Below are 25685 nucleotides of genomic sequence, written 5' to 3'. Positions count from 1 at the left end.
TCTGAGAAGTATGTTATGGTATGTAACGTACGTACACGTGTGTGCGCTGCGCTAGACTGATGGCATGGCCAGGTAATAAGGTAGGTAGATAGGTATCAGTCGGGATTCCTTTCTCTCTCTGTGTCTGTCTCTCTCTCTCTCTCTCTCTCTCTCTCTCTCTCTCTCTCTCTTCCTTTCCCTTTTCACGCGTGCCTCGTCTCTTGCCCTGTGACCTTGCTTGATGTCCCATTCGCCGTGGGTTGCCGATCCCGTTCCTATCTATATACATAAATACAAAGTTACGCAGGGCAGGTTGGTGGTATAAGCCATCCATACGCTTTCGTTCCCAGAGTCACAAACAGAAAACAGTAAAAGCAAAGAATAAAAAAAAAAAAAAAAAGAGAAGTAGAAGTCGTGGGCAGGATCCAAGTCAACGCTTTTTTCTTAGGATGCGGTGCACCGATGGTGTCGCGTCGATGGCTGACACCGACCATCATTATTAAACAAATCGTAAATTTTTGGGATGCGAAGTAATGAGATGAATTCATGTCGTCAGGACTCTTCGTGATGACCAGACAGGGTCGTCAGAAACGATTATATATGTAAAGGTTGAAAGGCAGTAGGGATGAGAGATGGCAAGCGACGCTCTCAAGCAGACACGGGCACGGTCGGGCTTGGCACCCCTTCCTTGCCTGTGTCCTCAAGCGCCTCGACATCCTCCACTCTGCTCTCCTCGGCGCCGGACGGCTCAGCCTTTGGCGATGCAGGCGGCTCGGGAGTGAAGAAGAGCGTCTCACGCGCGGGCTTTATCGTTGCACTTTCGATTGGCTCCTCGGCTTGATCGTCTCCTTTCTCTTCGCCGTCCAACTTCTCGGCCTCAGGACGAGGGTCCTCTGGTATTTCTTCTTCCTCTTCCTCAACCTCCTCTACTGGCAATGGACTGCGTCTGCCGTCGGAGAAGCTGACAGCCGCGTCACTGTCCTCGTCGCCAGGCACGACAAGGCTGAGGGCGAGATTGCCAGCAGAAGTTGAGTGCCTCGCTGCTGCCGAGGAGTACTTCCTGTGCAGCTCCCTGAAGCTCCTGGCCGTCGCCGTGCTCGCGCTGGCTGCAGAGGAGCGGTGTTCAGCGGGAGCGCTTTTGGGGCCCGAGAGCAGGAACACCCGGAAGTCACCGTTACCGCTTCCACTGCCGCATGATGCCGTGGTCTCCTCGGGAACGTCGCCATTAATGATCGTGTCCTCCATCTGCGACGACTTCCGTGCGCGGAGACGCTCGTCTGGCGACAGGCTCTGGAGCTCGGAGCCGAACGTGATGACCGACGCCTTCTTGCCGTGCACGACAAAAGGTCCGGCAGCCCGCGTGAGCGTCTCTGCCTCGGTTTCATCCGTGACACTGCTGGCGGCAGGCTCCTTTCCTTTACGGCTGCGAGCATGTGACAGATGGCCAGCACCCTCTCTAAGAGTGCGCTGCAAGCTACGCCGAATCTTGTTCTTATCACTCTTGTCCTTGTCGAGCGAGTTGCTGTGCGGGCCGTACTCTGGCGTCTGTTCAGAGTCCTGCGTCCTCGTCTTGTCAACATTCTCAGGGCTCAGGGTGATCTCTTTGCCGAGCAGACCCGTCTTCTCCAGGAGATCCCGTTCGTTGGCATCCTCTTCAGGGTGAGCATCATCGGTGGCAGCATGCTCCGGTGCGGAGCTCGAAGTGGCGGCAGTTCGCGGTGGCGTGACGGGAATGGATTGCCGGGATGACTTAGCACTGGACACAGAAGCCTTCCTAGTCGACTCGTGATTGTGGGACGGAAGCTCCCAAGAATTCTGGTGCTTGTGAAGAGGCGGTTGCCCGGCGCTTGTCGGTGGTGTCTGGAACGTCTCGTTGTCAACCGACTCATCGTCTGAGGAAGCTTCTGCGGCCTCGGCCGCCTGACCGCGCTGCGAGTTGGCCGCGACAGGCACAAGAGGGCTTGGCATGACGGTGCCACTGCTGGCCTTGGACGTTTTCGACACCTCACGGCCCAACGCTGGCTTGGTCGGACTGACAGCTTCGGAGATGGGACCGGCTGGGAGCCCCAACATCTGTCGCTCTTCCTCAAGATCCAACAGCATGATGTCGCGGTGGCACTTGAGCCTCCAGATCTCGACCCGGGTCCACTTCAGCTGTGCCGCCATGCGGGCGGCAGCCATGAGCATCGAATCCCGTGTCTTGGGCTGAATGGGCGCCAGGAGCTGGAGGTGGCGAGCATTCCTCAGCTGGCCGTCGAGCTTCTTCTCTTCCTCCTGGAGCTTCTCGTTGGCCTCGGCCACCTTGTGCAGCATCATCTCGCGACGCGCAAACAGGATATCGTTGGCCATCTGCTGGTCAACCTTGGCGCGGGCTATCATCACCTCCCCAGAGGGTGTCTGCACTGCTTCCGTATCCTTTTTCAGTGCTCTGCGGCCTTGTCCGTCATAGGTTCCGTTCATCACACCGCGCATGCGGACACCGTTCGTCCTGAAGGCAGCCGCGTAGTTGAGCTTCGCCAGCCAGTCGTTCATTTCATCTTCATCATCGGCAAGTAGAACCTCTTCCAGGCCGCCGTGCCGCACGTAGACAAAAGCGTGTTTGTGTTTTCTATACGTTGAGTCCAGCAGAGCGACTGCTCCGTCGGTAGACATCAGGGCGTCGGGCTTGAAGCTTTCCAGCGGCGGCTTGAATATGATCGGAATTCCATCGTGGCCTTGTTTGATGTGTGATTCGTACTGGTGCATGAGGTGCTTGACCCAGGCCGTATTGCGGAAGAAGTAGAGCTGGGCACCGGTGAGGATCGCGCCCCATTCCTGCCAGGGCGACCTGGTCTTCTTCTTCTTCGCATCCTTGCGCCACAGCAGGCCGACCTTGGTGACCTTGATATCGACAACGCCCGGCTGGGCCTCGGCGGGATTCGTCGCCGTCTTCTCCGACATGAAGGCATCAGGACGTGATCTTGCCGAGACGATCTGGAGGATCCCTGTCCTAAAAAAGGTCTTCTGCAGCTCTTTGAGATTGAGGCTCGGAGCGGTCCCCACGTAGTTGAAATGATCGTCCAAGTGCATCACATCCTTGAAGTTTGGTCGCAAAATATCGAGCCTGTTGTCGAGGATGATGGTGTACGGGTCAATCGGCTCCTTGGCCGCCTTTTTCAGCGCGGCCTCCGGGGCAGTAGGGATCGGGAGGACAGATTTCTTCTTGGAAGACTTGTGGCTGGAGGCCCGATCCCCGGTGATGTCGAGCTCGTCCTCGACGTGTATAAATGGTGTGTAGGTGATGTTGTCATAGAAGACCTCGAGGACCTCGTCTGCAATGCCCTCCCCCTTGGTGTTCTTGATGTAGTCGTGCTTCTGCATCTTGTGCTTGTTGTTCTTGTTGAAGACATCAGTATGCAAGATGAGCAGGGAGAATGCTATGAAGTAGGCCTGCTCCGGGTTTGCGTAGATGCCAGGATTGCACTCGTGGTATCGATTTGCAAACGCCTGCAGGAAACGGTCAATATGCTGCGTCTCCTTGGGCAGCTCCGCCGACATGAGCAGCTTCCGGATGGCCATGTCCATGGGGTCACCGAAGAACCCAAACCTGCGCATAAAACTGCGGAGGACGGCGAGATGGAACGCGTCCGCAGATTTGGCGATCGCCGCAGCAATCATGCTGCGGCTGGCAATATCCTCGAGCCGCTCCAGATACCTCCCTGGGTTCTCGTCCTCTCGCTTCTCGGGCAGCACGACTGACTCTCGCTGTATGTTGAGCGAGTTGTCCTTGGAAGTGTTCGACCCTGGCGTTGCTGGCGTGCCGTTTCCCTGGCGTGCAGATTCGGGGCCCCGTAGCCTGCTGATCCCCAACAAGTCACCAAAGCTCTTGCGACCCGTTGTCGAGGTGGAAGCTCGTGACTGCGGCGGCCCGAGTCGGTCATCGAGTGATTCTCGGCCCAGTGAACTCATTGTGGACGATCTACCCCTGAGATTCAGATGCGGCCTCGTCGGTGATGAGGTGCCACTGTTCCGAGAGAGCGGTCTGAACAGCGCCGTTGCAGGCGAAGCATTTTGCTTCTGGTATACTCCCCTGCCGGGGGAGACGGCTGGCGGTGTCGTCACGCCATCTCCGGCGGTTGAGGTGCGGGGGACTGGAGTATGTTGAGTAGAAAAGGCCGAGGCCGTAGAGGAAGTGCTCTGGCGGGCGGGCGTGGAGGGTGTTAGGGATGGATTCGACGATGCGCTCTGGTCGTGGCTGCGCTGTCTCTGCAGGTGGGCGAAAGGGAACAGCGGTTCAGGCTGTTTCGGCTTTCGCCGCAGACGGAAGAAATTATTCGTACTCGACGAGTTGGAGGTGCTCGTTGGCGTATTGGTGTAGGCGCGACCCGCAGAGCTCTCCTCGGACCTGGACGACTCGGACAGTCTGCTGCCGGGCAGTGGTAATGGAGGGGGTGGCTCGTCGCTGCGGATATGGCCAGGATGTGCGTTGGACGACTTGGGCCTCTGCACGTCCGGCTCCTCGATGCTGATGGACTTCTTGCCGGTGGAGTATGCCCCTGGTACATACGACTTCCTCCTGTCCTTCTTGGAGAGGACCTGCGCAGCAGGCGCCTGTTCTGTGCGCAGCTCCTCGCCAGAGCGTCTCGTCAGGCGCGCAAACATTCTCGATTGTTTTCTGGGCACGGTGTGGAAGTCGACGGTCGGAGCCGTGGTGATGATCTCGGGCGGTGCTGTCCATTCCATATTAGCATAACTTTTGGGGGGGAGGAGGCAATACGCTCGAGGACTCGTCTGGGAGGGAGGGATCGGGGGGTTCAGGATGGCCACATACCCCGTGGTAACGGGGGCGCGGATTCGTCAGCGTGAGCATGAGCCTGCTTTTTGGCCCGGGCTGACAGCTGAGAATCCGAGGCATTGCGAAACCTCAACATGGAGAAGCGCTTGTGTTTTGTGTTCTCGTCCTGGATTGGGGGCGAGTCGGGACGGTCTATGATATCGCGAGGTTGTAAGGTGTTGCTGTTGTTGTTGTGTTGGTGGCGATGGTTGTGGTTGTCGGCGGCGGCGGAGGACGAGGAGGACGGACTGTCATGTGGAGGTGTGACGGGAGGAGCAGGTATCGAAGGAGTCGAGCCGTTCAGGGCGGCGGCGGCGGCTGCATCAGCAGCAGCACCCACGTCAGCATCGAGATGGGAGGGAGAGAGGCGGAGCGTGGGCAGGTCGATGTTGGAGGTCACTGTCCGCAGGACCGGATCTCCGGGGCCCAGACTGAACTCGTCTGGAAGGACTGTTGACCTGCGCAACTCAGACTGGCTGGCCAAGTTGCCACGCTTGTTGCGAAGGAACGGCATGGTGGACGGCGACGAGTATCACCATCCCCTCGTTCCTTCTTGGTCTGGGAGTTGATGACAGACACAGACAACAAGCAATCATTCTATCCCTCCAGCAGCCATGTCCAGAATCTTTTGAAGAGGCCGCCCAGTCGTCGTGGTCGTTGTTGTCTTCGCCGCCACGCGGTAGTTAAGGTAGGCACGGTAGGAAACAACACGACAGAATTCTTGGTCGCGGAGTCAAGGTGAGGAAAGGACAGGGTGAGCGAGACTGAAGGTCACAACCAACCGTGGGTCGAGACAAGGGCCTGGTCGGAGGGAGGGAGGGAGGAGTAGAGAGGCAAGAGAGAGAAAGAAAAAGAAAAAAAAAGGGGGGGGGGTGTGTGTTTCCTTTTGGTTTGTCGAAATGATCACGTCCTGGAGAAGAGGCAGCTTACGAGGATTACAGTGACAGCAGCAGGAGCAATAGCAGTGGACGACAAAAATAACAGGCTTGAATGGATTGATTAGATTGTGAAGGGACAAGGAAAAGAAAAGGGAAGGGAAGAAAAAAAGGGCCAACTACAGGGCAGCAGGGCTGAGTTGAAGCTGTGCCTGGCTTGGCTTGGGTGGATATTGGTGTGAGCAGTTGAGAATTGGATGAGGGCCAAAGTATAGCGCTGTTGTGATGCCACAACTGCTGCAACTTCAGCGATGTTGACAGGAACCCTTGACCAGGCTAGGGAAGGAATTGGGAAAGCAAAGTCTAGCTCTGAAGCTGGGCCTGGTCTTGGTCCTTGGCCCTGGGATCCCTTTACTATGGTACTATGATACCAGAAGGAGAAGACCTGGAATCGCAACTGTCACTCTTGGAACGGCAAAGGGGGTCCCGTAATAGCAAAAGTGGGCGGGTATGTTGATCCCTGCCTCTGCACGGTGCACTGCGCATTACCAGTAAATTTGAGTCCTCACCACTAGCCATTGAACGGTCGCCAGTGTGTCCACTACAGGTCGGGTCCTCATATCAGCCTCCCTTTTACAGATGTACCATAATATTAACATGCCAAGGACTGTACTTTGATTTTGGTCTGTATAGGAGTCAAGTAGATTTGATGAGGGTGACATTTCAAGGTTTCGTACCTGATTAAATTACGCCTTGCTCCCACGAGGCGGCTTGACACGAGCAAACGCTCTATGCTTTATGTGCTGTTGTTGTATTCTTGTGTGTACAGTCAATGTGCTGCTATGTAAGTACTTTGACTATGTATTCATGTCTTCTTCATTATAGCATGCTCCTCACCTTCAGCAGCCCTGGAAAACCTTGATAATTGGGTCTTTCCTCCGCCAGCCCTGACGTGGCTTCTTTGAAGGAAAAACAAAAGGGCCCGAGCAGAACAGAACACTGAAAGAGACGAATTCAATTGCGCGGAACTTAGTCGTTGAAAATTGTGTAAAAGAAAGAGTTGAGAAGGCCACGACAATGTGGCTGATGCTGCTCCAAACGCTGCATGGGGCGGGGGGGGACCCTTGAATTCAGGGCCTCCAATGGCAGGATTGGATGCCATGGCACTGCATACTTACTTAGTGCTGTAGTTTCTATGCTAACCGCCGCCAATGAGCACCGCCACTGGACCAACGTCGGGAAACCTAAACAATCCCCAACTTCATTCTTGCTTACGACACGGCCACATCACCACCAAGTGACGCAGCACATACAGCGTTAAGACCACTATTGCTGTCGGCACGCCGACCAATTCAGAGGTGAACGGATGTCTCCATCTGAATGAATCATCCCCGATAAAGATGCATCTGCCATCGTCAACCCTCTTTCCCCTCCGTAAGTTGCCTGATACCTGAGTCGAGACAGTAGCACCCCTGCCATGCAGCCTCCTCCTGCTCGTGGTTGTAGTACCGATCTGATTGCTAAATGATGGCCCTCTCTTACTCGCAGTTCTCATCGCCGTCGCATCTCCGGTCCAGATCCTCGTCTCTGCAAGCGCAGGCCACGGCCACCACAACCACCCGCATCCCTCCCGGTCCGGATCCTCCGTCTTCCCATACCTAACATGGCTTCGAGATAGCGCCGTCAAGATCGTTTTCGGGGGCCACTCCGCCAAGGACACATCAGGTCCGAGGCCGGCCAACTTGCATCGCATGTTCAAAGATGAGATCATCGTGCGGTTCAATACCTCGACGGTGGAGGAGGAGCGGGCACTCGCCGAGGCTACAGAGCGACTGTTCCTCGACATATGGTCCTGGGATGACATGGTCGACCTGAGGATACAGAAGAACAAGGTCGCGTCTCTGCTCACCCTTCTCCCCGAGTCCCTGGCCCCCGCCTACTGGGTTCTTGTCGAGGACCTCCCGTCCGCTGTCTACGACTCGTACCCATCCCCGCCGGCGCCTCAAGACCCGTCCAAGGCTGAGCGTAAGTTCAGCCTGGACCTGACCAGCTCTCTGCCAAGCGACGGCGACGAGAATATTTATTTCTTCCAAAACTACCAGCCACACAAGGTGGTGATGCGATGGATGCGTCTGGTCGAAGCCATGTTCCCGTCTTTTGTCCGGTACACTACCATCGGGCAGAGCTACGAGGGGCGCGACATCCCCGCCCTGGTCGTCAGCGGTAGCAACGCCGCATCGAGGGACCGCACCAAGCCCCGCAAGACCCTCGTCGTGATGGGCGGCTCGCACGCGCGCGAGTGGATCTCCACCACGACGGTCAATTACCTGGCCTGGTCGTTTATCACGTCCTACGGCAAGGACATGCTGATCACCAAGTTCCTGCAGTCGCACGACGTCGTCTTCATCCCCGAGCTCAACCCGGACGGCATCGAGTACACGTGGACGGCGGACCGGCTGTGGCGCAAGTCCAGGCAGCACACGAGCATGATGTTCTGCCGGGGCCTGGACCTCGACCACGCCTTCGGCTACGAGTGGGACAGCAGCTCCAGGGCGGGCCACACCAACGACCCCTGCTCCGAGAGCTACGGCGGCGACGAGCCTTGGGAGTCAGTCGAGGTCGCTGCCCTCCGCGACTGGGCCCGGACCGAGGCCGAGAACAACAACGCCGACTTTGTCGGCCTGGTCGACCTGCACTCGTACTCGCAGCAGATCCTGTTCCCCTACGCCTACAGCTGCGCCGAGGACCCGCCCAACCTGGAGAAGCTACAGGAACTCGCCATGGGCCTGGCCAAGTCTATCCGCCTGTTCTCGGGCGAGACCTACGCTGTCAAGCCGGCCTGCCAGGGTGCCGTGCCCGACTCGTTGTCTTCTTCGGCCGATGGCCTGCGCATCGAGCCCAGCGGCGGGTCCGCCATCGACTGGTTCTACCACGAGATGGGCGCCCACTACAGCTACCAGATCAAGCTCCGCGACACGGGCAGCTACGGCTTCCTCCTGCCCAGCGAGCACATCATCCCCACCGGCGAGGAGATCCTCCAGGCTCTTAAGTATCTGGGCGACTTCTTGCTCGGCAACGACGGCATCGAAAACCTGCGCGCCGACGAGGGCGTCGAGTCCAACGACGAGCTATTTGCCGTGCCGGAGGAGTACGAAGAGGTCATGGAGCTGAAGAAGCGGAGGAAGAGGTAAAATGAGCCTGAGAGGAGGTTTGGAAGAAAATTAAAAAAGGGAGAAACACGGGATCTCCCGTGTCACAAATTGGTGACGGAGACTTGAGTTGAATTAATGATTCCACGGTGGGTATAGATGTTAGTCTCTCTTTCTTTCTGGTTTTGACACCGGCGTTTGTGCGGGAATTCTGCTGTTACATTTCATGAAGTGGCACGCATGCGTAGTTGGAAATCATGGACCTCAGAGACAAGGTCCTCTTTACTTACCAGAATGAGCACAGAGCGATGAATCATGCCTTAATTTATGGTATGTTATCATATAGAAAAAGTTTCAGCGGCAAATCAATATGAGCATCAACATAAGCCTACATTTTTCTCGTTTCCCACTCTACCTTTCTCACCTACTGCCATTTGGGCCAATACGACACTCGTATGGACTCAAGTCACGGAGTTTCGTGTAGCAATCATCTCTCTAGGACAGGTGGGCTTGTTCTATTGTTCTACGCCCTTTTCTTACATATAAATATATGAAATGTCTTATGTACCGTTACACAAAGTTTCTGAGCTGAGACGCACAGCCTCTAGCACCAGACTTCCTCTCTGTGTGTGTCTCTCTCTCTATGTTGTTTCTCATTTCCCCTCCCTCTCACTCTTTCTCTACTCTTACTGGCAAGCACTTGTCAATAATCCCCTCAGTTGCCCTGAGAGATCTGGAAAGCCGTGTAGCCAGCCATGCCAATCAGAGGCAGGTAGCACAGGTATCCAGCCAACGAGCCCCTTGACATTTCACCGTCAGCAACACTGCTGTAATTCAAGAAGCAGGCAGAGTAAAAGCACAAAAGAAAGAAAGAGGTAAAGAGTGTGTGTTTGGGGGGCGGGGGCGGAGAGAGAGAGAGAGACTTACGCCATTCTGCCCTTGGGTCCGGCATTGCTCGTGTATCCCTTGGTATACACAATCCTGCTCACCAGCCAGCCGGCACCAGCGGCGGCGGCGGGGACGGGGTACCGCAGGCCGGCGATCAGCAGGGTTGGCAGGAAGGGGACGAGGTTCTCAGTGAAGTTGGCGTGGGCGCGCTGGGCGCAGTTGAGACGGTAGGCCTCAGGGTTCTTCTCTGCCTGCTCGGGGGTGGCGTAGGCGTTGGGGTAGCCGATTCCCTGGAATGATGGTTATATGTGAGTTGAGGTTGACTTTTTCTTGGAACTGCGTAGATGATGGGAGTTCATGAGGAGAGGGAGGAGGATAAGAAGAAGAAGAAGCAGAGACATACGCTCGTCTTCCTGGCGGCGGAGGTCTGCATGCCGTGCCACAAGTTCACAAAGGCCGTGGAGACGACGGTGAGGAGCACGTAGCTGTGTGTTTTTATGGTCAGCATTTCCCATTCTCTATATCTCTATCTTCTTGTTGACTCCACCAACGCGAGCCTCATTGAGAGGGAAGAAGAAGTCTCACCCATATTCATTAGGGATCTCAAGAGTGACGGCCATTTTTGTTGTTGAGCCGTTTTGTTTGGAAGGGGAGAAGGACTGAAAATCTTCAATTGGCTTGTTTTATGGACAATGGAATTGAAGGTAGAAAATATCAGGTCAAGAAAAAGACAAAATCGAGCTTGACTGAGTGAGTGAGGGTGACCTTGTTTCCAATATGCCACGACGTCGTTTGGCGACCGAGGTGGTTTTAATACCCAAGTGTCGGAACCTCGCCCCCCCTCCCCACCCTAAATTCTATCCGCGACCTACAGCGCGTCTGAGAGCTGCCATTGCCATTGCACTCTCCATTATCGCACTAGAAGGTTCCAATTGTAGGGGCCCAGCCTGTCAAGGGTATCCTCTTTTCCCTCCTTTCCACGAATAACCCAATTCACTATAACAAGCCTAGCAAGGAAGAACCGGCACGAAGCTGAAATGAGAGAGAGAGTGAGTGAGAAAAAAAGGAGTGTGTTTTGGTTTCGGGCCACCTTTTCATCCGAATGCACCCTCGACTCGCATGGACTGCCTGCGATGACAAAGAAAACCCAGCAGGGCGGGAAAAAAGACACAGCACCAGCGGAACCACCCCCCTGGTCTTCCTTGCAGTAAGTCTCCGAGGCCTTGAGAGGCAAATGAGGCTGGTCAAGGTGACCCCGTAGCGCAATGGGCGGCCTACTCTTGTGGCGGACCTTGCTTGTAAAGAAAAAGAGAGAAAAAAACCCTCCAGGGCTCCAAGGGGCTCTCGGCTGGCTCACCACACTGCAACTTTGTCTGACGCGAGCCACTGGAAACAGTAGCTAGCGGTGGCACACGCTCGGATATAGTGTTCGTAGAGCCATACCCCGGACGACGGAATGGGCCCGTTGGCCGACGGCTTTTCGAGGGCCCGGGTTTCGAGTTGCTCCAGATCCGAGCGGGTCCTAAAGCCAGGTGTTGTCTCTGCCCTCGCTTTGGTGAAAGAGGACAGATAGGTGGAAGGAAGGGAGAAGAGAAGAAAGAAAGGAAAAGAGGAACAATCGGGGGCAGTCAGCTGAGTGGAATGGGAAGCAGTGAGAAAGCTTACTGCCCTTTTATAACTGTTATCAACGAGGTTCGGGCCGTCCAGGTTCATGTGCACCATGTTCTCGCGTCACTTGATCCGTGAAGACGCAATTCTACCACCATGTCACTGCTTGGTTGGACTTGGGGGCTTAATCTTTGGGAACTGTAAATCGCCATCTGGGTGTTGTGAAGTTAACCAAGGACCTAAAGCATTGCTCCAGATTGTGGGATGACATGTGATTAGCGGGAACCTTTGATGATCTTGTCTTTGCCGAGTTCTTTCGTTCCTTTGTTTTTCTTTCTTTGTTTCTCGGGTTAGAAATAAATATGAAAAGTAAAATTCATGGTCCATGGTGCTAGAATATCCATAGATTAATTGCAGAGACACACGCATGTTCTCAAAGCCTAGGGTTCTTTCCCCAAAGCAACAGACTCGCGTGCTTTTATTATCCCAACAATCGTACTATCCAGTGCATCTCTCGTCAGGTGGTCGCCATTCTAGCTCCAGACCCTCAAAGACCCTCCTCTCTGCCTCCTCCATCGTCGTGGGCGGACCTCTCCCGCCGTCCTCTAGATCAACCCAATCGAACGGAGGCTGACGCGACCTGATCCCACTACTATCAAACTTGAGTCCCCTCATCTTGCAGTACCGGCGCAGGTCCCGCTGGAACGTGGTTTCGGAACTCCAGCCTAGCACAGCACAGCCGACCGTCTTCCATGGGCTGACCAGTATGTCCACCCGTCGGTGGGGATTGGTGTTCTTGGACGCGCTCTGGACTTGGGGTTCCTGCCAGACGACGAGGGCCTTGTCGAGCGTGTCAAACCCTGTGCCCCCGGCCGCTGCTCCCTTAAAACTTGTCGGGCGCTGGCCGCGCTCCGAGTTGTGCTCACTCACTGACAGGGTGTGAGCTAGAGCAAAACTGTCAGCGAAATCGAGTTCAGATCAGAGAATTAGGGAGAAATCTTGCCCTCGTCAGGCCTGGGACGTACTGATGTGCTTTGCATCGATGAGGCTGGTCACAAGCTTCTTGATACACTTGTAAGTGGCGTCTTCATCCCTATGGCTCAGCATCAGGTCCACATCCCCACTCATCATCCTGCCCCTGCGGTATCCTCCAACGACGGTCACTTGAAAACCCTCACGAATCCCGTTCGCGTGCTCCAGGACTGTATTGGCGATGGCTTCCGTTTCGGCCCGGGGGATCTTTTGCAGGAACTCGTTGTAGTACTTGACCCCAATCTGCTGTGATCGGTGGATCAAGTCCCAGCCAAATTCAACCACATCGTCAAGGTCTCGCCAGCCTTTTCGGTAAAATTCCTCGGCCGTGACAGCCGAGACGCCCCAGATATTGTAAAAGGTCCGTATGACGGACATCTTTGGGTCAGCCACGGCCGCCTGCAGCTCCCTCAATTGGCCTATGTCCTCGAACTCCTCGAAGAGCCGGGCGAATTTAGCGCCACAGCCTGGAAGGCGTCCGATTTCTGTTCCAGGTCAGAGGACAGAACATTATGAGAGCTATCACAGCACCAAGAACACTGATTGTCTAAAAGAAGAAACCATCCACACTTACCTATGGCACTTTGTATCTTGTACGGGTACGCAGACAAGGAAGCGATGGCGCTGGAGTATGCCCTGACCCCAATGTCATCTCCTTGAATGGCTCGCAATTCCCTGACTTCCTTCAGCTTCTCGATGAAGCTCTCGTTCGGCGGGTGCACGCGAGTCGACCGCTGACATGAGAAACTCGTCTTCAGAAATTCGGGCACTGGCGGCAAGTCGGCTATCGCATGTTCTTCAACCGTGGAGTGCGGCACAAGGGCCGGGGTCTTGATGTGAGGAGCGACGGCCCTGTGCATGCGATATGAGCTTCGTTGGGCAGTCAAGGTCTGAGACGATCCGGCGGCCATATCCATAGCCCGCTGCATCAGGTCTTCAGGGCTTGGTACTCGAGCTTGCTCTGACTCCTTGACGGCCTCATAGACCAAATAGCCTCTATAGTCGAGGAGCTCGTCCTTGCGCATGGACTCTTCGAGCCAGGCAAATCGGACCACCCTGACTGTGTCGATCTTGGATGAGGAGGCTTCATTATACGCAACACTTTCTTCATCGTCCGAGTCACTGCAGAGAGCGTATTCCTTCACATCACGGAGCTTGCGCCTCTTTGCTTTGGGCAACGAACGCGTGTCGTCTCTCACGGGCGTATATTCCTCCGCTGGAAGGCCCAGCTTACGCAGCTCAAATTGCGCACGCTGCTTCTGCGAGACTGGGCTTCAGGGTCAGTGTCTTGCCTTTATTGTATGCGGTTCGACCCTCTGAAATGCTGAAATGGAACGGAAGCATGCTTCCAATAGAGTGGAAGCCAACCAGAAATGTATTGTTCACGAGAGATAAAGAGAAGGATGGGGCCGGGGGGGACCGGGGGGGGGGTGTTACTTTTGCCAACGATGTAATTCACCCTACTGGCATCGTGGGAAACATTCGGGATCTTGGCTTCCCAGTCTCTCAGCTCAACGGCACTCATGTGCGTGGGCAGGAAATAGACGGGCGGAAACTTGAGAACCATGCCTTGTGTTGTGTTCGTTGGTGCGCTGTGTTGTTGGGTACCAGGTGACTGAGATTGACGAGTGACCCAAGGTCTGATGGCCTAAAGGAAGTGGAAGATCTCATTGTTTCCGATAAACACCAGATGTTAATTGTCGTCAAACTTGACCCTCAAACACAAGACAAGTGGGTGGAAGAGAAGGAATGCATCTTTGCTGTGGTCTTGAATGCTGTCATGACGCAGTTGGAGGCAAACGATGCAACCGGCTAATGAGCATGTAGCAGCAATATTCTGGATCACCCAAGGTGGTGGTCTTGGTTTTCTGAAGAGTGTAAATAGTCCTTGGGAGGGCTTCTCAAATCTTAAAACAATAGTTTGTGTAATTTTGACATAAAGAAGTAGTTACGATGGTAATTCCTGGTGATGCAAGTCCGAAACCATCCAGGGTCCGAAGGTACATGCAAATACAGGGTACACCTGCACAGGTGCTATCTACCGTAGTATTGTAGGCTGCTAGGATACAATAGTACACAGGGATCAAAGGCTGCGGGGCTTAGTCATGGTTGTGGGGCCAATAGAAGCTCCTGGGCCACTTCAGGGATTCTTTGAGGCTTCACTTTCGCAACCCACCCGCTCCCTCTCCCCGGATTTCCTCTGCCTGGAAAGTCGAGCTCTTCCCACCTCCGTCTCTCCTGCCCATACATTGTTCCTGCAACGTAGAACAATAGGAGCACCCTGCTTGGCACTACAATGAGAAGTGTTTTTATAGCACGTGCGCTCCGTCCCTGAGCGTCTCCTTCCTCGACCGTCATGATACTGCGACAACCCTGACTTCGTCTCGGTAGCACATCGCTGCTGCCTCGAAGCAACTATTTCATCTTCTCCTTACTCCCGCTGATTCCTTGCGCTGTCTTCGTTGAAAGGGCCTAACCGTGTTCGATATTTTCTTCGCTGGGCCTACGTTCTTTGCGCCAGTGACTCTGACGGGTATGTGCTCCCTCGCACTCCTCCTTACGACTTTAGAGCCTTGCGCCGCCCGAACATGTTCACTCATCAATCTTGCTATTCAATACTAATTTGTCAATAAATAGCCTCCTCGAACCCGTCTCACGAAAGCCTTTTCTTCCTTCTCCAAACCCATCGCCGATTAGCGAAACACGAGCCCCGACCGCCGAAAACCCTTCGTCCGCCCACCGTCTCCATCAACACACACATACACACACCCTACCATGGATCTCGCAAAACAGCTTGTGCGCTCTTGCGCTCGCGCCTTTTACAGCCTACCGCCCTACGATGTCCGCTATGTGCTCATCGTAGATGCCCTGGTCATCCATGGAGCGTGCGTCCTCCCGTGACCCGCAAGAGTGTCATGCGACATGCTGATGTGCTGGGGGTTAGGTTGCGTGATGATGATCTGGGCTACCTCTTGAACATCACGGCGATGAAAGACCTCCACAAGCTCTGCTACAAGTTGCAGCAGGAGCGGTTCCTGCAGATGTACGTTGCGCATCATGGACAAGACGGACGCATCTCACGCGAGTTCTCGAGCGCGCGCTAATACGGGGGCTGTAGACACGTACGTCAAGAGCTGAAGGAGGGCGCCGTCCGCCCGAGCAACCGTACCTACTACTACATCGACTACCGCCAGACGATCGACGCCATCAAGTGGAGGGTTTATAAGCTTGGTAAGGACATGCAGGTCCCCACCGTACCGGCTAGCGAGCGGAAGGAGTATGTCTGTCCACGGTGCAAGGCCGATTATACCCAGCTTGAAGTCTTGAGTATGGCGAGCAGGCTGGGCTTCGCCTGCGAGAGATGCGGTGCCGTCCTCAGCCACGAGATCGATCGGACTTCTGCGGGTCATGAAAAGGTCACGAGGCTGAACAACCAGCTCAAATTCATTACCGACCTCCTGCTGCGCATCGACAACGTCGCTGTCCCCGACAACAACTTTGAGTATGCGATCGAGACGGCCCTGCCAGTGGACAGAGATGAGCAGCACCAGGTCGCCAGGGCAACGGTCGTGGAGCCTGTCAAACCGACGAGTGTGAAGGGGCTGGCGGATACAGGACCCAAGAAGATCGACATTAAGATTTCCACGTCAGAGGGCCCGACAGAAGAGGAGAAAGAGGCAGAGCGGCTGCGCAAGGAGAAGATTGCCCAACAGAACGCCCTGCCCGCATGGATGGCCAACAGCACCGTCAGCGGAGACTCCTTCTCAGCAACCCCCACAGGAGAGGCGGTGGTCAAGGCGGAGCCAGAGAAGCAAGCCGACGACAAGAAGCAAGGGCTGGATGCCAAGGAGGCTCAGGAGCTGAGTAGCTATATGGAAGATCTCAAGCGAGAGCAGGAAGCTATGGCGGCGGCGGCGGCGGCGGCGGCGCTGAAGAAGCAAGAGGACTCTGATGACGAGGAGGAGGAGGACGACGACGAGTTTGAGGATGTCGTTGCCACTCCTCCGGTAGGGACGCCTGTGCCAGCCAGCCAGGGTCTCAAGCCCGCGCCGTCGCCGCTCCGTCAGTCAAGCGTGCCTATTAAGAAGGAGCCCACGGTCAACGGAAACAGCAACTCGCTGCTGAAACGCGATAGTCCCGACGACGAAGACGATCGACCTGCGAAGAAGATCAAGGTCGAGGAGCCAGCCCCCACAGCAGGAGAAGACGATGATGATGACGAGGAAGGCTTAGAATTTGAAGACGTTTGAGCCCCGTGTGGTCGATCGAGGCTGGAAGAAAAGGGATGAAGCATAACCGTGCTTTCTTGCAGGCGGAGAACAGCACGCCTTGAAAGAAATAAAACAAAATAAAATAAATAAATAAACAACGATGGCTAAACCCAAGAGAAGAAGCAAGACAAGCCTTGGGGGAGGGAACTCACCATTGATGCAATGGGCGAGCATGTCACCTAGTCACATACGTATGCCTAAGGGCCGGTCGTAGACCCAATAAGACAATCATGACTATTTTGAACTCTTCAAAACAAAACCATAACTTGCCCCCTGGCCTATGATTCAACTCGTCCTACCTTTTCTTCACTAGCAAGATCGTCGTCCCGTTCTTACCCAAGACGCCGAATCGCGGGTGGCCCGTGCACCCGCTCATATTCAAAATTCTAGACTCTCACCTCAACAAGTTTTATTTTGATTTTTGTCCCTCAAAATTTACACGCAACACGAATATCCCTCTCAGCCCTATACAAACACACAAGACTCCCTGCGAAATAAGGAAAGAATGATACTAAGAATCGGCGCGCGGCCAGTCCTCCTGGCGCGCGGCCTCTGCCGGCAACCGCCTGCGCCGACGACGACACAGCAGCGCTTCTTCTCATCATCGATCTCGACCGTGTCGCTGCAGTTTGACCTCCACGAGCCCGCGAAACCTGTGTCTGAAAACCCCAACACGACATCACCTATCTTGTTTCTCCATGGGTTATTTGGGTCCAAGAAGAATAACCGGAGTATTAGCAAGTATGTTTTGCACAAGGTGGGGGAGTGTCTTTCCACTGCATGGAAGTTCTTTGAGCATGGATGAGGAGGGGAGTGATGATGAAAAGTGATGGTTTGGGGCTGCAGAGATGAAATGTGATGAGATGAGAGGCTGAAATTGTGTATTTTCGTTACTTGCTGCAGAGCCCTTGCGCGGGATCTGGGAAGGTCGATTTATGCCCTGGTAAGCCGCACCCAAACTGATGCCGGATAGTTTTGCCTTTTCTTTCTCATTTTCCTTTTCCTTTCTTCATACATTTGGGCTCACACAGATATGCTCTCAAGGACCTCCGCAACCATGGCGACTCTCCTCACGACGCCAGGCACGACTACACAGCCATGGCAGAGGATGTGAGCGCCTTCATAGAGGAACATAAACTGGACCAGCCGACCCTCATAGGACACTCGATGTAAGTGGATGATGGACCCCTCTTACACCATCCCTCCTTTCTCATAAACTTGGAAACAAGTATGCTGAATATCACAACAGGGGCGCCAAGGCTGCTATGACTCTGGCCCTCCGGTCCCCACGCATGGTCAAGGACATTGTCGCCGTCGACAATGCGCCCGTCGATGCCATCCTCTCGACCGACTTTGCCAAGTACGTGCGGGGCCTCAAGAAGATCGAGGACGCAGGTGTGACCTCGCAGAGGCAGGCAGACGAGATCCTGGCCGAGTTTGAAGAGGTTTGTTGCTGCTTTTTGCTTATGGCCGTGTCTTTTGGTTCTTTTTCTTTCTCTCCTCTCCTCTCCCTCTCGAGCGACCCCCGTACGGGAGCAAGCATCCCCTTTATCTGACCAGAGAAAAATATACACAACCAGTCCCTCCCTATTCGCCAGTTCCTCCTCAGCAACCTCTACACCTCCCACGGAACCAAGAAGTTCCGCGTGCCGCTCGACATCCTGGGCAAGGCCCTGGCGCACATGGGTGACTTCCCGTACAAGGACCCAGGCAAGGTACGCTTCGAGAGGCCGGCGCTGTTCGTCAGGGGCACCAAGAGCAAGTACGTGCCGGACGAGGTCCTGCCGGTAGTGGGGGAGTTCTTCCCGCTGTTTGAGGTGGTGGATGTTGAGGCCGGGCATTGGTTGATCTCGGAGAATCCAGAGGCCTTTAGACAGGGTGAGTTGTTTCTTTCTTTCTCTTTGCTTATTTTTGTTCTCTTATTGTTGTTTTTGCGAGTGAGACGCTGATTTTTGAGCAGCTGTGGTGCGCTTCCTGAGCCCCAAGGACTAGGTGGTGTATGATGTCGAGTGAAGGGGGGTTGTTGTTGGCGCATAACAAGACTTGGGCAACAATAGAGTGGAGAAAGCATCGTCATATAGCCTTCACAGGCTGGCTGCTAATTAACCTACTATATATACATGTATATGCATCTGGCGGGCATAGTTACGGTACACATAGAAAAGCATGGCGCCATATCAAGGAGTCTGGTATAAGGACCTATTTCATGCCGCGTAATCCTGCAACGCCGTGCATGATTTCTATCTATCAACTTCAGTCATTCAAGTCATGAAAAAGAAACCCAAGAAACCTCCCAAACAGAGACAAAGACACCCTCAGCACGAACATCCCGAAGCCCCCGCAGCCGCATCACCGCCACCACCACCAACCCTCACCACCCCAGCGCTCCTCTTCCCTCCCTCCTCCACCCCACCGGCAACAACCTCGTCCACAATCTCCACAAACGGCCGCCGCACATCCTCCCCAGTCTTAGCACTAACCTCGCAGAATTTCGCTCCGTGCGCCTCCGCCAGGTTCTGGCCCTCCAGCGCGCTCACCGCCCGGTTGGGCTTGTCGGTCTTAGCCCCGACGAGATACAGCGCGACGCCGGGGCCCGTGTTTAGCTCGGCCTCGTCGAACCATCTCTCCATGGAGGTGAAGGACGTGCGGCTCGAGACGTCGTAGACGAGGAGGACGCCGTGGGCGCCGCGGTAGTACGAGGTGGAGAGGGTCCGGAAGCGCTCTTGGCCGGCCTGTGGTTGGAGGAGAGAAAGATATGTGAGATGTGTTGTGACTGAAGGGGAACGCATACATATATGTATATACACACACATGTGTATAGCATCAAACTCTTTTGAGACTTACAGTGTCGAAGAGGGTTACTCTGTAGGCCTTGCCACGGACGGACAATTTCTTGATCTGGCACAAGAAAGGAACTTGTCAACAGAGCGTACTCTTTTGCCAGGCCGACGAGGACTGAAAAACGGCCAGATAGGAGCAGCATACGGCCGCCTAGAAAAGACCTGCCTGTTCGGCCAGGCTCATGGAGAAGAGGTGAGGGGTGTAAATCTCCTCGACATCCGTCATCTCAACATACCTTAAAGTCTATCCCGATGGTTGCGGTCGCATTCTCGGGCTCGAAGACATCCTCACAGTACCTCGTCAATACTGGGTCACACAGCATTAGCCCTGATCCCAATACTTTGAGGCACTCGAAACAAGATCACAGAGAAGAGAAAGGCATGTGAAAATGACAAACTTACACGCTGATTTGCCAGCCCCAGAAGGCCCTATGAGTAACAATTTCAAAGTCGGCAAAGAATCATCGGATGCCATCGTCGAGACGCAAATGCAGTACACAGAGTTGCATGAGAACTTGTGAAAGGCAATGAATGTTTTTTCTCATATCTTGCTGGGCAGGTTAGTGTACCCAGGCGAAGAAAGCAAGGTGTGGGTGGGTGGGTATGGTGTGAGCTGTATAAACGCTGACTGGGATGATGAGGTCAGTAGCGTGCACCTGTAGTAGAAAGAAGCTTGGCTGGTTGCCGCCGCCCCCCCTTCCAAACAGAGTCTGGGATAAATGTACTCCAACCAAGCAGCCACCACCCAGTGTGCTATGGGACAGCCAAGCAGGGAATCTTTTACAACGGACGGAACGTTAACACCACCTTGTCTGAAGATGATACAGGCCGTGGATTTGCTGATGTGTGCTCTCTGGTCTGAACCAAGAGCTGTTGGTGTGTCGTGGTTGGAAAACCCTGCTTAGCAAAGAGAATCTTTTGAATGACAAAATACAGGGCACAATCCGTGAGAGCATTTGCAAATCCGTCTGTGTCTGTGTCTTATTTCTCCTGTCGCCGTGTCCACTGCCCTCGAGTCGACCGCTGTAGCCAACCACCATGAGCTTGACGCCAAGAGGTAGAATGAACATGTCCAGAGCAATGGTAAGATCTGAGCCTCCAAGGAAGGTAGAGCCATATGGCTACGAGTATATAAAAGCGAAAAACACATCTCACTGTCTCGAAGCGGCCCTTGTTGAAGAATGTTTGATCGATTTTCCTTTTTTTGATTCGTTCCGGCCTGGACTCATGGTGAAAAAGGCACAGGTATCCATATAACTACCTCTGTACCGATCTGATTTGCCACGCCAAATGCAACGAGAAAGCAAAACCCATGCCCCTGAGAAGGTATTGCCGGAAAAAACCGTGTGTCCATGCCGCACTCCAAATCAGTTTTGTTCGTCCGCTCCAGCACCGACTCTTTACACCTCCTCGAGGACACGCTCCTTGAACTCCCGCTCCACCTTCTGGCCCTGCTCGTCCGTGGTCGACTCGCCGTGGAGGGCGAGCAGGCTGCCAAGGTCGAACTTGGGCTGCTTCAGCAGCTTGACCTTGCGGATGTGAACCTGTATGATGCCGCGTCAGCCAGAGTCTATCACAGAAAAAATCTCGTATCCACAAGCCAATCGGTGGCGCTGTGGGCTTTTCCTGTTGTACACGTACGTTCTGGAGAGGGTAGATTCCCTGGGTAGCCTTCTCGATCTCACGTCCGATCACCTCGGGGATGAGCTTGCTGGTCAGCTGCTGCAGGGTGCAGCTGCCGGCCTCGCGGGTGATGATCTCGGTCATCTTCTTGCGGATGGCACGGATCTGGGAGGAGGCGGCGTAGGTGGTCTTCTTGATCTGGTTGGGGCGGCGCTTGGTGAAAGCAATGGCGAACAGGCGGAGGAGGTAGTCATCGGTGGTCTTGACGGTGACATTGCACTCGATCAGGGACTGCCACTTGCGCACGAGCGATCGCAGCTTGTCGGATGTGAAGTCGAGACCGTGGAAGTTGGTCAGGCAGTTCTTGCCCTGGATCTCGTCGACGCGGAGCTTGATCTTGCGGAAAGCGTGGTCCTCATCCTTCTGCAGGTCGGCCAGCGATACCTCAACGATACGGCCCTTCAGGGAGTCGTTGGCGTTCTTGAGACCGGTGGTACGGTTGACGAGGGTCTTGCCGACACTAAAAAGTTTTGTTAGAATTTCCTCCTTGCACAATCTGTAGTCGTGGTCGCGATGGTCGGGGGTCTCGATCTCTCTTACTCTCGGATCTGGAAAGGCGAAGGAGCCTGTTCATAGTACACATTCGTCAGTCTGGATACCCTACGGCGTCGAGTCCATCTGATATATTCGGTGTTGTGAGCATGTTCGTACCTTGATGGAGTACCAGTCCTTGCGGGTGAAGGGGTCGACGGTCTTCTTCTTGAGACCCTTCTTGCCCTTGGACAATCTCTTGTTCCTATCGTTCAAACACAACCATCAGCACACTGTCGCCTGCGCGTTTCGACAACATCCAAGTCTCGGCTTCTTTGGGGGATTCTCGTGTTTCGGGTGCTGGAATTGGAGCATTTCACTCACTTGCCGACAGCCATCTTTGCGAGGTCGAGGTCTCAAAGATGGTCAATTGTTGTCGTTGGTCGGGTGGATGGAGATCGTGGTATTGGAAATTTCGAGGCGGAGGGGGGTCTAGCTGGTTACAAGTTCGCCCAGGTAAAAATTCAGAGTGGAAGGGACTGACCTGTGGAGTTGGTCCAAGCGTTCGCTTTAGTGTCGTCACGTGCAGTGTGATGGTCTGTGTGCTTTTTTTTTTTCCCTTCCCTTCCCTTCTCACTTGTTCCTCTCCACTCAGGCCGGATGATGGAGCGACCTAATTCCGATACTCACCGCTAGATGCATGAACCTAGTTAAATGCATCATTCTCTCTACATACATACCAAACCTGCCAATGCATTTAATGAAAGTGTCGTATCTTTACTAGTACGGCCGGCTCACCCACGCTATCTTCCGAGCCCTTTCGAACCCTGTCATGAATCGTACATGCATCCATCCTGATGCCTGCACAAACATGGTCGTAGGGTCAGGAAGCTGTCAGCTGCACGAGAGCTTCAACATGTCTCACAAGCATGTATTTGTTCTTTAATACCAGTCAAAACCAGTCAGATCTTGTCTATAAGACATCTGAGAACGCATCGTTCGTCCGGTGAAGGCGAAGAGAAAGAGAGCGTGCGACAGCTCGACCAGAAACCGACTACTGAAAACAAAGTACCTGCATGCCGGTCACTTATCTCCAGAGAGAAAGAAACGATCGTCGATCCCGAATGCCTGCTGGACGGTACTACCACGGTAATGGAGGAAGTTCTGGAAGACAGTCCATCCCAAGCAACCCGGATCGTCGGAACCTCCCCTCCGTCAAGCACCGGGCCGCAGAGACCAGCACCACCACACCACGCCAAAAGCCAACCTGCCAACAAGGTCCTAGAGTAACCCTGCCAGCGTGATCGGCGCCAGGAACAAGTAATTCAACGCTCTAGCTTCACAACACGCCCGAGCACAACATGCAGGAGTCCGCGGCGTCGATCCCATTGACGACCTCTTGTCTTCTCCCCTTTACCACACACACACACATAATTACGGTGGAACCCTTGCAGCTCACCTCATGACCGTCGTCAGCCTGCACGTAGAAATTACTTCTCCACGAAAGCCAGAACCAGCCAAGCCGCTCCGGGGCCAGATAGATGCCCGGGCTTGATCTGCGCTGTTTGGGTCCTTTCTTTCATGATCATAATCATCATCAGGCTTGACCTCCTTTGCGCCCCTTCTCTACCACGTGCTCTCTCTCACCCTCACACACTCAAACTCACAGAGGGACGTGCTCGCTGCACTCCACGTGCGGACACACGGCACCCCCGGACAGGAATGACCTCACCATGCCTTGCACGGCCCTGTGCGAAACCTTTACCTTCTTCCCTCACCGCCTCGCGTACCTGATCTTGATCGAGCGGCGCGCGCCAGGAAATGCGCCCACCCACCACCCCTCCCCCCCCCTTCCAATCCAGATCGGTCGATTTTAGTAGTGAGCGGGTTCGGTGAGGGAACAAAGTCTCTCACTCTCTTTCTCTTCCCCTTCGGCCCCACGTCTTTCACGCGGACAAGTCACCCAACCCAGAAAGGTGAGGTTTTTGGGAGGAGCCCTTTTTGGGGACATTCGCCCGCAACTTTTCGAATGGGAGCTTCTATCGTGCGACCCACCCCGGTGAGCCCCGCGCTTGGTTGCGGCCACAAATGTCAAGACGTCAAAGAGTCAGGGCATGCCTGCGCAAGGGGCATGGAACAACGGAGAAGGTTTGGAAGGGAGGATCCGCTCCATCTGGACGTCTCATGCGTCGTGATGACCTCTTGGGAGGTAGGGGTGGAGAAGGGCTATTATGAGTGAGGTGTGGACAGTTGACTGTGTTTCCTGATTTGTCTGTATCGGGCAGCATCCTGCTTATTCTGGCCATTTGTCTATGGTGTACTGCAGCCCAGTACCCTCCTGCTTTCGTGGTGGTCCAAGGTGGCCCCCCCTTTTCTGGTAAGCATCAATTTTTCCGAACATGCCGACGTTACCGGCCGTCCTGCAGGCAATAGCTCGCTGCCTCACGGTCTCCAACGTCGATATACAAGAAAATTGTACCCAAGCCTGGGTTTGTTCAAGGAACGAAAATTGCATGGAACCGCTGTGTTATCCCTGCTCCGACTCAAGACCAGACGCCATGCTCGAATGCAAGAAGCAAGAAGAAAAAAAGGCCAAAAAAAATTAAAAAATGACCGTGACCCAAATTACCAACCGCCGCAATGATCTCATGTTGTGTGTCCTCCCAACCTATCGTCTCTTGATCCTCGCACTCGGCCCCCCGGGCCGGCCCAGTGGCGACCTCCTTGCAGGCCGCAGTGACGCGCCAAATCGTGATTAGGATGTGTCGTCTTTGACGCCGCCGTTGTTTGCGGGCTAGGCAGACGAAGCGGGCGTCATCCTGCTATGGCGTCGATGAAGTCGAAATTAATGTGTTTTCCGAACAGTCGCTCGTTGCCACGAAGAGGCTTTCTCTCTCCGTGTGTCCCTCAACATAGATCCTTACATCCACCCTGGTAAGATGATGACCTCATAGGTTCAGGGGGACTTTCTCTCAGCCTCGTCATGCTCCTCATGGCGATTTGGGTCCCAGGTATCGAAGCTCGGAAAGCTGACGTAGCGGTCCGAGTCTGTAAGAATGGGGTGTATGTTGTTAGCAGGTGGTCAGACATTCATTCACCTTGGGTCAACACCCTCATTGATCACATACCTAGGTGGCAGCTGAAACCGTCCAGCTCAGCACTCTCACGTGGCATGCTGTCTAGGCTCATACTTCCATACATCGACGCCGGGCTTCGCGAGAGTGGGGAGGCCGAGCTGGGTGGTGAGCTCGAGAAAGCCACCTGAGACAGCAGGTCCGTAGCCTTCCTTGAGGTCTGAGGTGTAGCGAGGGCGTTCAAGCTTGCTGTGGTGGCTGTGATGGAGGGTTCGGTCTTACTTGACCGGAGGAGCCGTGGTCGTCGACCGATGCTGTTAGACCGTCCAGAGTCTCCCCTTGAGTTTCGGCGGGAGTCTGAGGTTGGTGAAGCCATATCGTCTTCTGAGTCTGTTGCCGAGGCAGGATATGAGCTGTGTTGAAATATGGCGGGGATGTAGATAGACAGGCTGTGAATGTTGTCGAGCATTGGGAAGACCTTGGGTGGGGGTGATTCCTTGGATATATGAGGAGGATGGGGAGGGAGAGAGGTCCGGAAACCTTGTTGATGAGAAGAGAAATGTATCTGGTCCTGGGTTGGATAAGAGAGAGAGGGTTGATGATGGGCGGCTGACTCGATTGGGCTCGGCTTGGGAGAGGTTTATCTGTATGCGAGGAGGGTTTGGGAAGCAGGAGCAATAGTTAGCTATATGCAAGATGCAGGCAGGGGAAGCGGCCATCACAACATGCACCTGCACTTGGCATAGATTATATGTACAGCAAAAAAGGTGGTGAAAATGCAAGGTTCGTTGTCCCTGCCCTCCTTCCTACCCTCTCTCGCCCACTTGGGCTGAGATGCCTGTCGTGTTGCCCCACAGTACGTAGCTCGGTACATCTCACAATGTATCCTGGGTACTGTGGTCCAGGGAGCTACGTACCCCTGTCAGGGAATAGAGCCCACCCTCCCATCTTGATTCAGACACAGCGCGAGCGAAACAAGTATGGAAATGCCATCATCGGTCT

The 25685-nt window shown here is 54.4% G+C and overlaps 10 protein-coding genes across 10 annotated transcripts; 3 read left to right on the top strand and 7 right to left on the bottom strand.

Annotated features, from left to right (window-relative positions):
- On the bottom strand, positions 1-355 carry M406DRAFT_58374 (uncharacterized protein; the record flags this gene model as incomplete). Its single annotated transcript, XM_040924604.1, has 1 exon — positions 1-355. A coding segment is annotated over exon 1 (173 nt), but the record flags the coding sequence as incomplete, so codon positions are not given.
- A 272-nt stretch (positions 356-627) lies between these two features.
- Positions 628-5306, bottom strand: M406DRAFT_343373 (uncharacterized protein; the record flags this gene model as incomplete). Its single annotated transcript, XM_040921862.1, has 4 exons — positions 628-666; positions 703-4688; positions 4790-4945; positions 5042-5306. The coding sequence occupies 4 exons, from the start codon at positions 5304-5306 to the stop codon at positions 628-630; spliced, it is 4446 nt and encodes a 1481-aa protein (XP_040771210.1).
- A 1638-nt stretch (positions 5307-6944) lies between these two features.
- On the top strand, positions 6945-9178 carry M406DRAFT_348531 (Zn-dependent exopeptidase). Its single transcript, XM_040922399.1, has 2 exons — positions 6945-7101; positions 7267-9178. Exons 1-2 carry the CDS (start codon positions 7068-7070, stop codon positions 8856-8858), a joined length of 1626 nt encoding a protein of 541 aa, XP_040771209.1. The 5' UTR covers positions 6945-7067; the 3' UTR covers positions 8859-9178.
- A 131-nt stretch (positions 9179-9309) lies between these two features.
- Positions 9310-10989, bottom strand: M406DRAFT_358559 (uncharacterized protein). Its single transcript, XM_040923932.1, has 4 exons — positions 10290-10989; positions 10108-10189; positions 9744-9994; positions 9310-9616 (listed from the first exon to the last, which is right to left on the bottom strand). The coding sequence occupies exons 1-4, from the start codon at positions 10322-10324 to the stop codon at positions 9532-9534; spliced, it is 453 nt and encodes a 150-aa protein (XP_040771208.1). The 5' UTR covers positions 10325-10989; the 3' UTR covers positions 9310-9531.
- Positions 10990-11810: 821 nt separating this feature from the next.
- Positions 11811-13911, bottom strand: M406DRAFT_348529 (Nucleotidyltransferase; the record flags this gene model as incomplete). The annotated part of the gene is made up of 4 exons (XM_040922398.1): positions 11811-12256; positions 12338-12829; positions 12919-13611; positions 13782-13911. The coding sequence occupies 4 exons, from the start codon at positions 13909-13911 to the stop codon at positions 11811-11813; spliced, it is 1761 nt and encodes a 586-aa protein (XP_040771207.1).
- A 1208-nt stretch (positions 13912-15119) lies between these two features.
- M406DRAFT_269221 (uncharacterized protein) lies at positions 15120-16594 on the top strand (the record flags this gene model as incomplete). The annotated part of the gene is made up of 4 exons (XM_040917992.1): positions 15120-15229; positions 15289-15387; positions 15463-16323; positions 16480-16594. 4 exons carry the CDS (start codon positions 15120-15122, stop codon positions 16592-16594), a joined length of 1185 nt encoding a protein of 394 aa, XP_040771206.1.
- A 526-nt stretch (positions 16595-17120) lies between these two features.
- M406DRAFT_269530 (alpha/beta-hydrolase) lies at positions 17121-18607 on the top strand (the record flags this gene model as incomplete). Its single annotated transcript, XM_040918013.1, has 5 exons — positions 17121-17372; positions 17660-17784; positions 17865-18060; positions 18196-18493; positions 18576-18607. 5 exons carry the CDS (start codon positions 17121-17123, stop codon positions 18605-18607), a joined length of 903 nt encoding a protein of 300 aa, XP_040771205.1.
- Positions 18608-19032: 425 nt separating this feature from the next.
- Positions 19033-19930, bottom strand: M406DRAFT_242900 (uncharacterized protein; the record flags this gene model as incomplete). Its single annotated transcript, XM_040916191.1, has 4 exons — positions 19033-19347; positions 19460-19513; positions 19692-19762; positions 19858-19930. Coding segments are annotated over 4 exons (513 nt in total), but the record flags the coding sequence as incomplete, so codon positions are not given.
- A 497-nt stretch (positions 19931-20427) lies between these two features.
- Positions 20428-22100, bottom strand: M406DRAFT_358554 (40S ribosomal protein S3). The gene is made up of 5 exons (XM_040923931.1): positions 21994-22100; positions 21790-21874; positions 21679-21704; positions 21097-21598; positions 20428-20999 (listed from the first exon to the last, which is right to left on the bottom strand). Exons 1-5 carry the CDS (start codon positions 22005-22007, stop codon positions 20856-20858), a joined length of 771 nt encoding a protein of 256 aa, XP_040771203.1. The 5' UTR covers positions 22008-22100; the 3' UTR covers positions 20428-20855.
- A 1763-nt stretch (positions 22101-23863) lies between these two features.
- On the bottom strand, positions 23864-25352 carry M406DRAFT_104650 (uncharacterized protein). Its single transcript, XM_040915109.1, has 2 exons — positions 24738-25352; positions 23864-24657 (listed from the first exon to the last, which is right to left on the bottom strand). The coding sequence occupies exons 1-2, from the start codon at positions 25150-25152 to the stop codon at positions 24566-24568; spliced, it is 507 nt and encodes a 168-aa protein (XP_040771202.1). The 5' UTR covers positions 25153-25352; the 3' UTR covers positions 23864-24565.
- Between the last annotated feature and the right edge of the window lie 333 nt (positions 25353-25685).

Source organism: Cryphonectria parasitica (genome assembly GCF_011745365.1).
Source record: "Cryphonectria parasitica EP155 unplaced genomic scaffold M406scaffold_10, whole genome shotgun sequence".
In the NCBI taxonomy this organism is placed as follows: domain Eukaryota; kingdom Fungi; phylum Ascomycota; class Sordariomycetes; order Diaporthales; family Cryphonectriaceae; genus Cryphonectria; species Cryphonectria parasitica.
The sequence above is the reverse complement of the archived record's forward strand: the minus strand, read 5'-3'. Positions and strand labels throughout refer to the sequence as shown.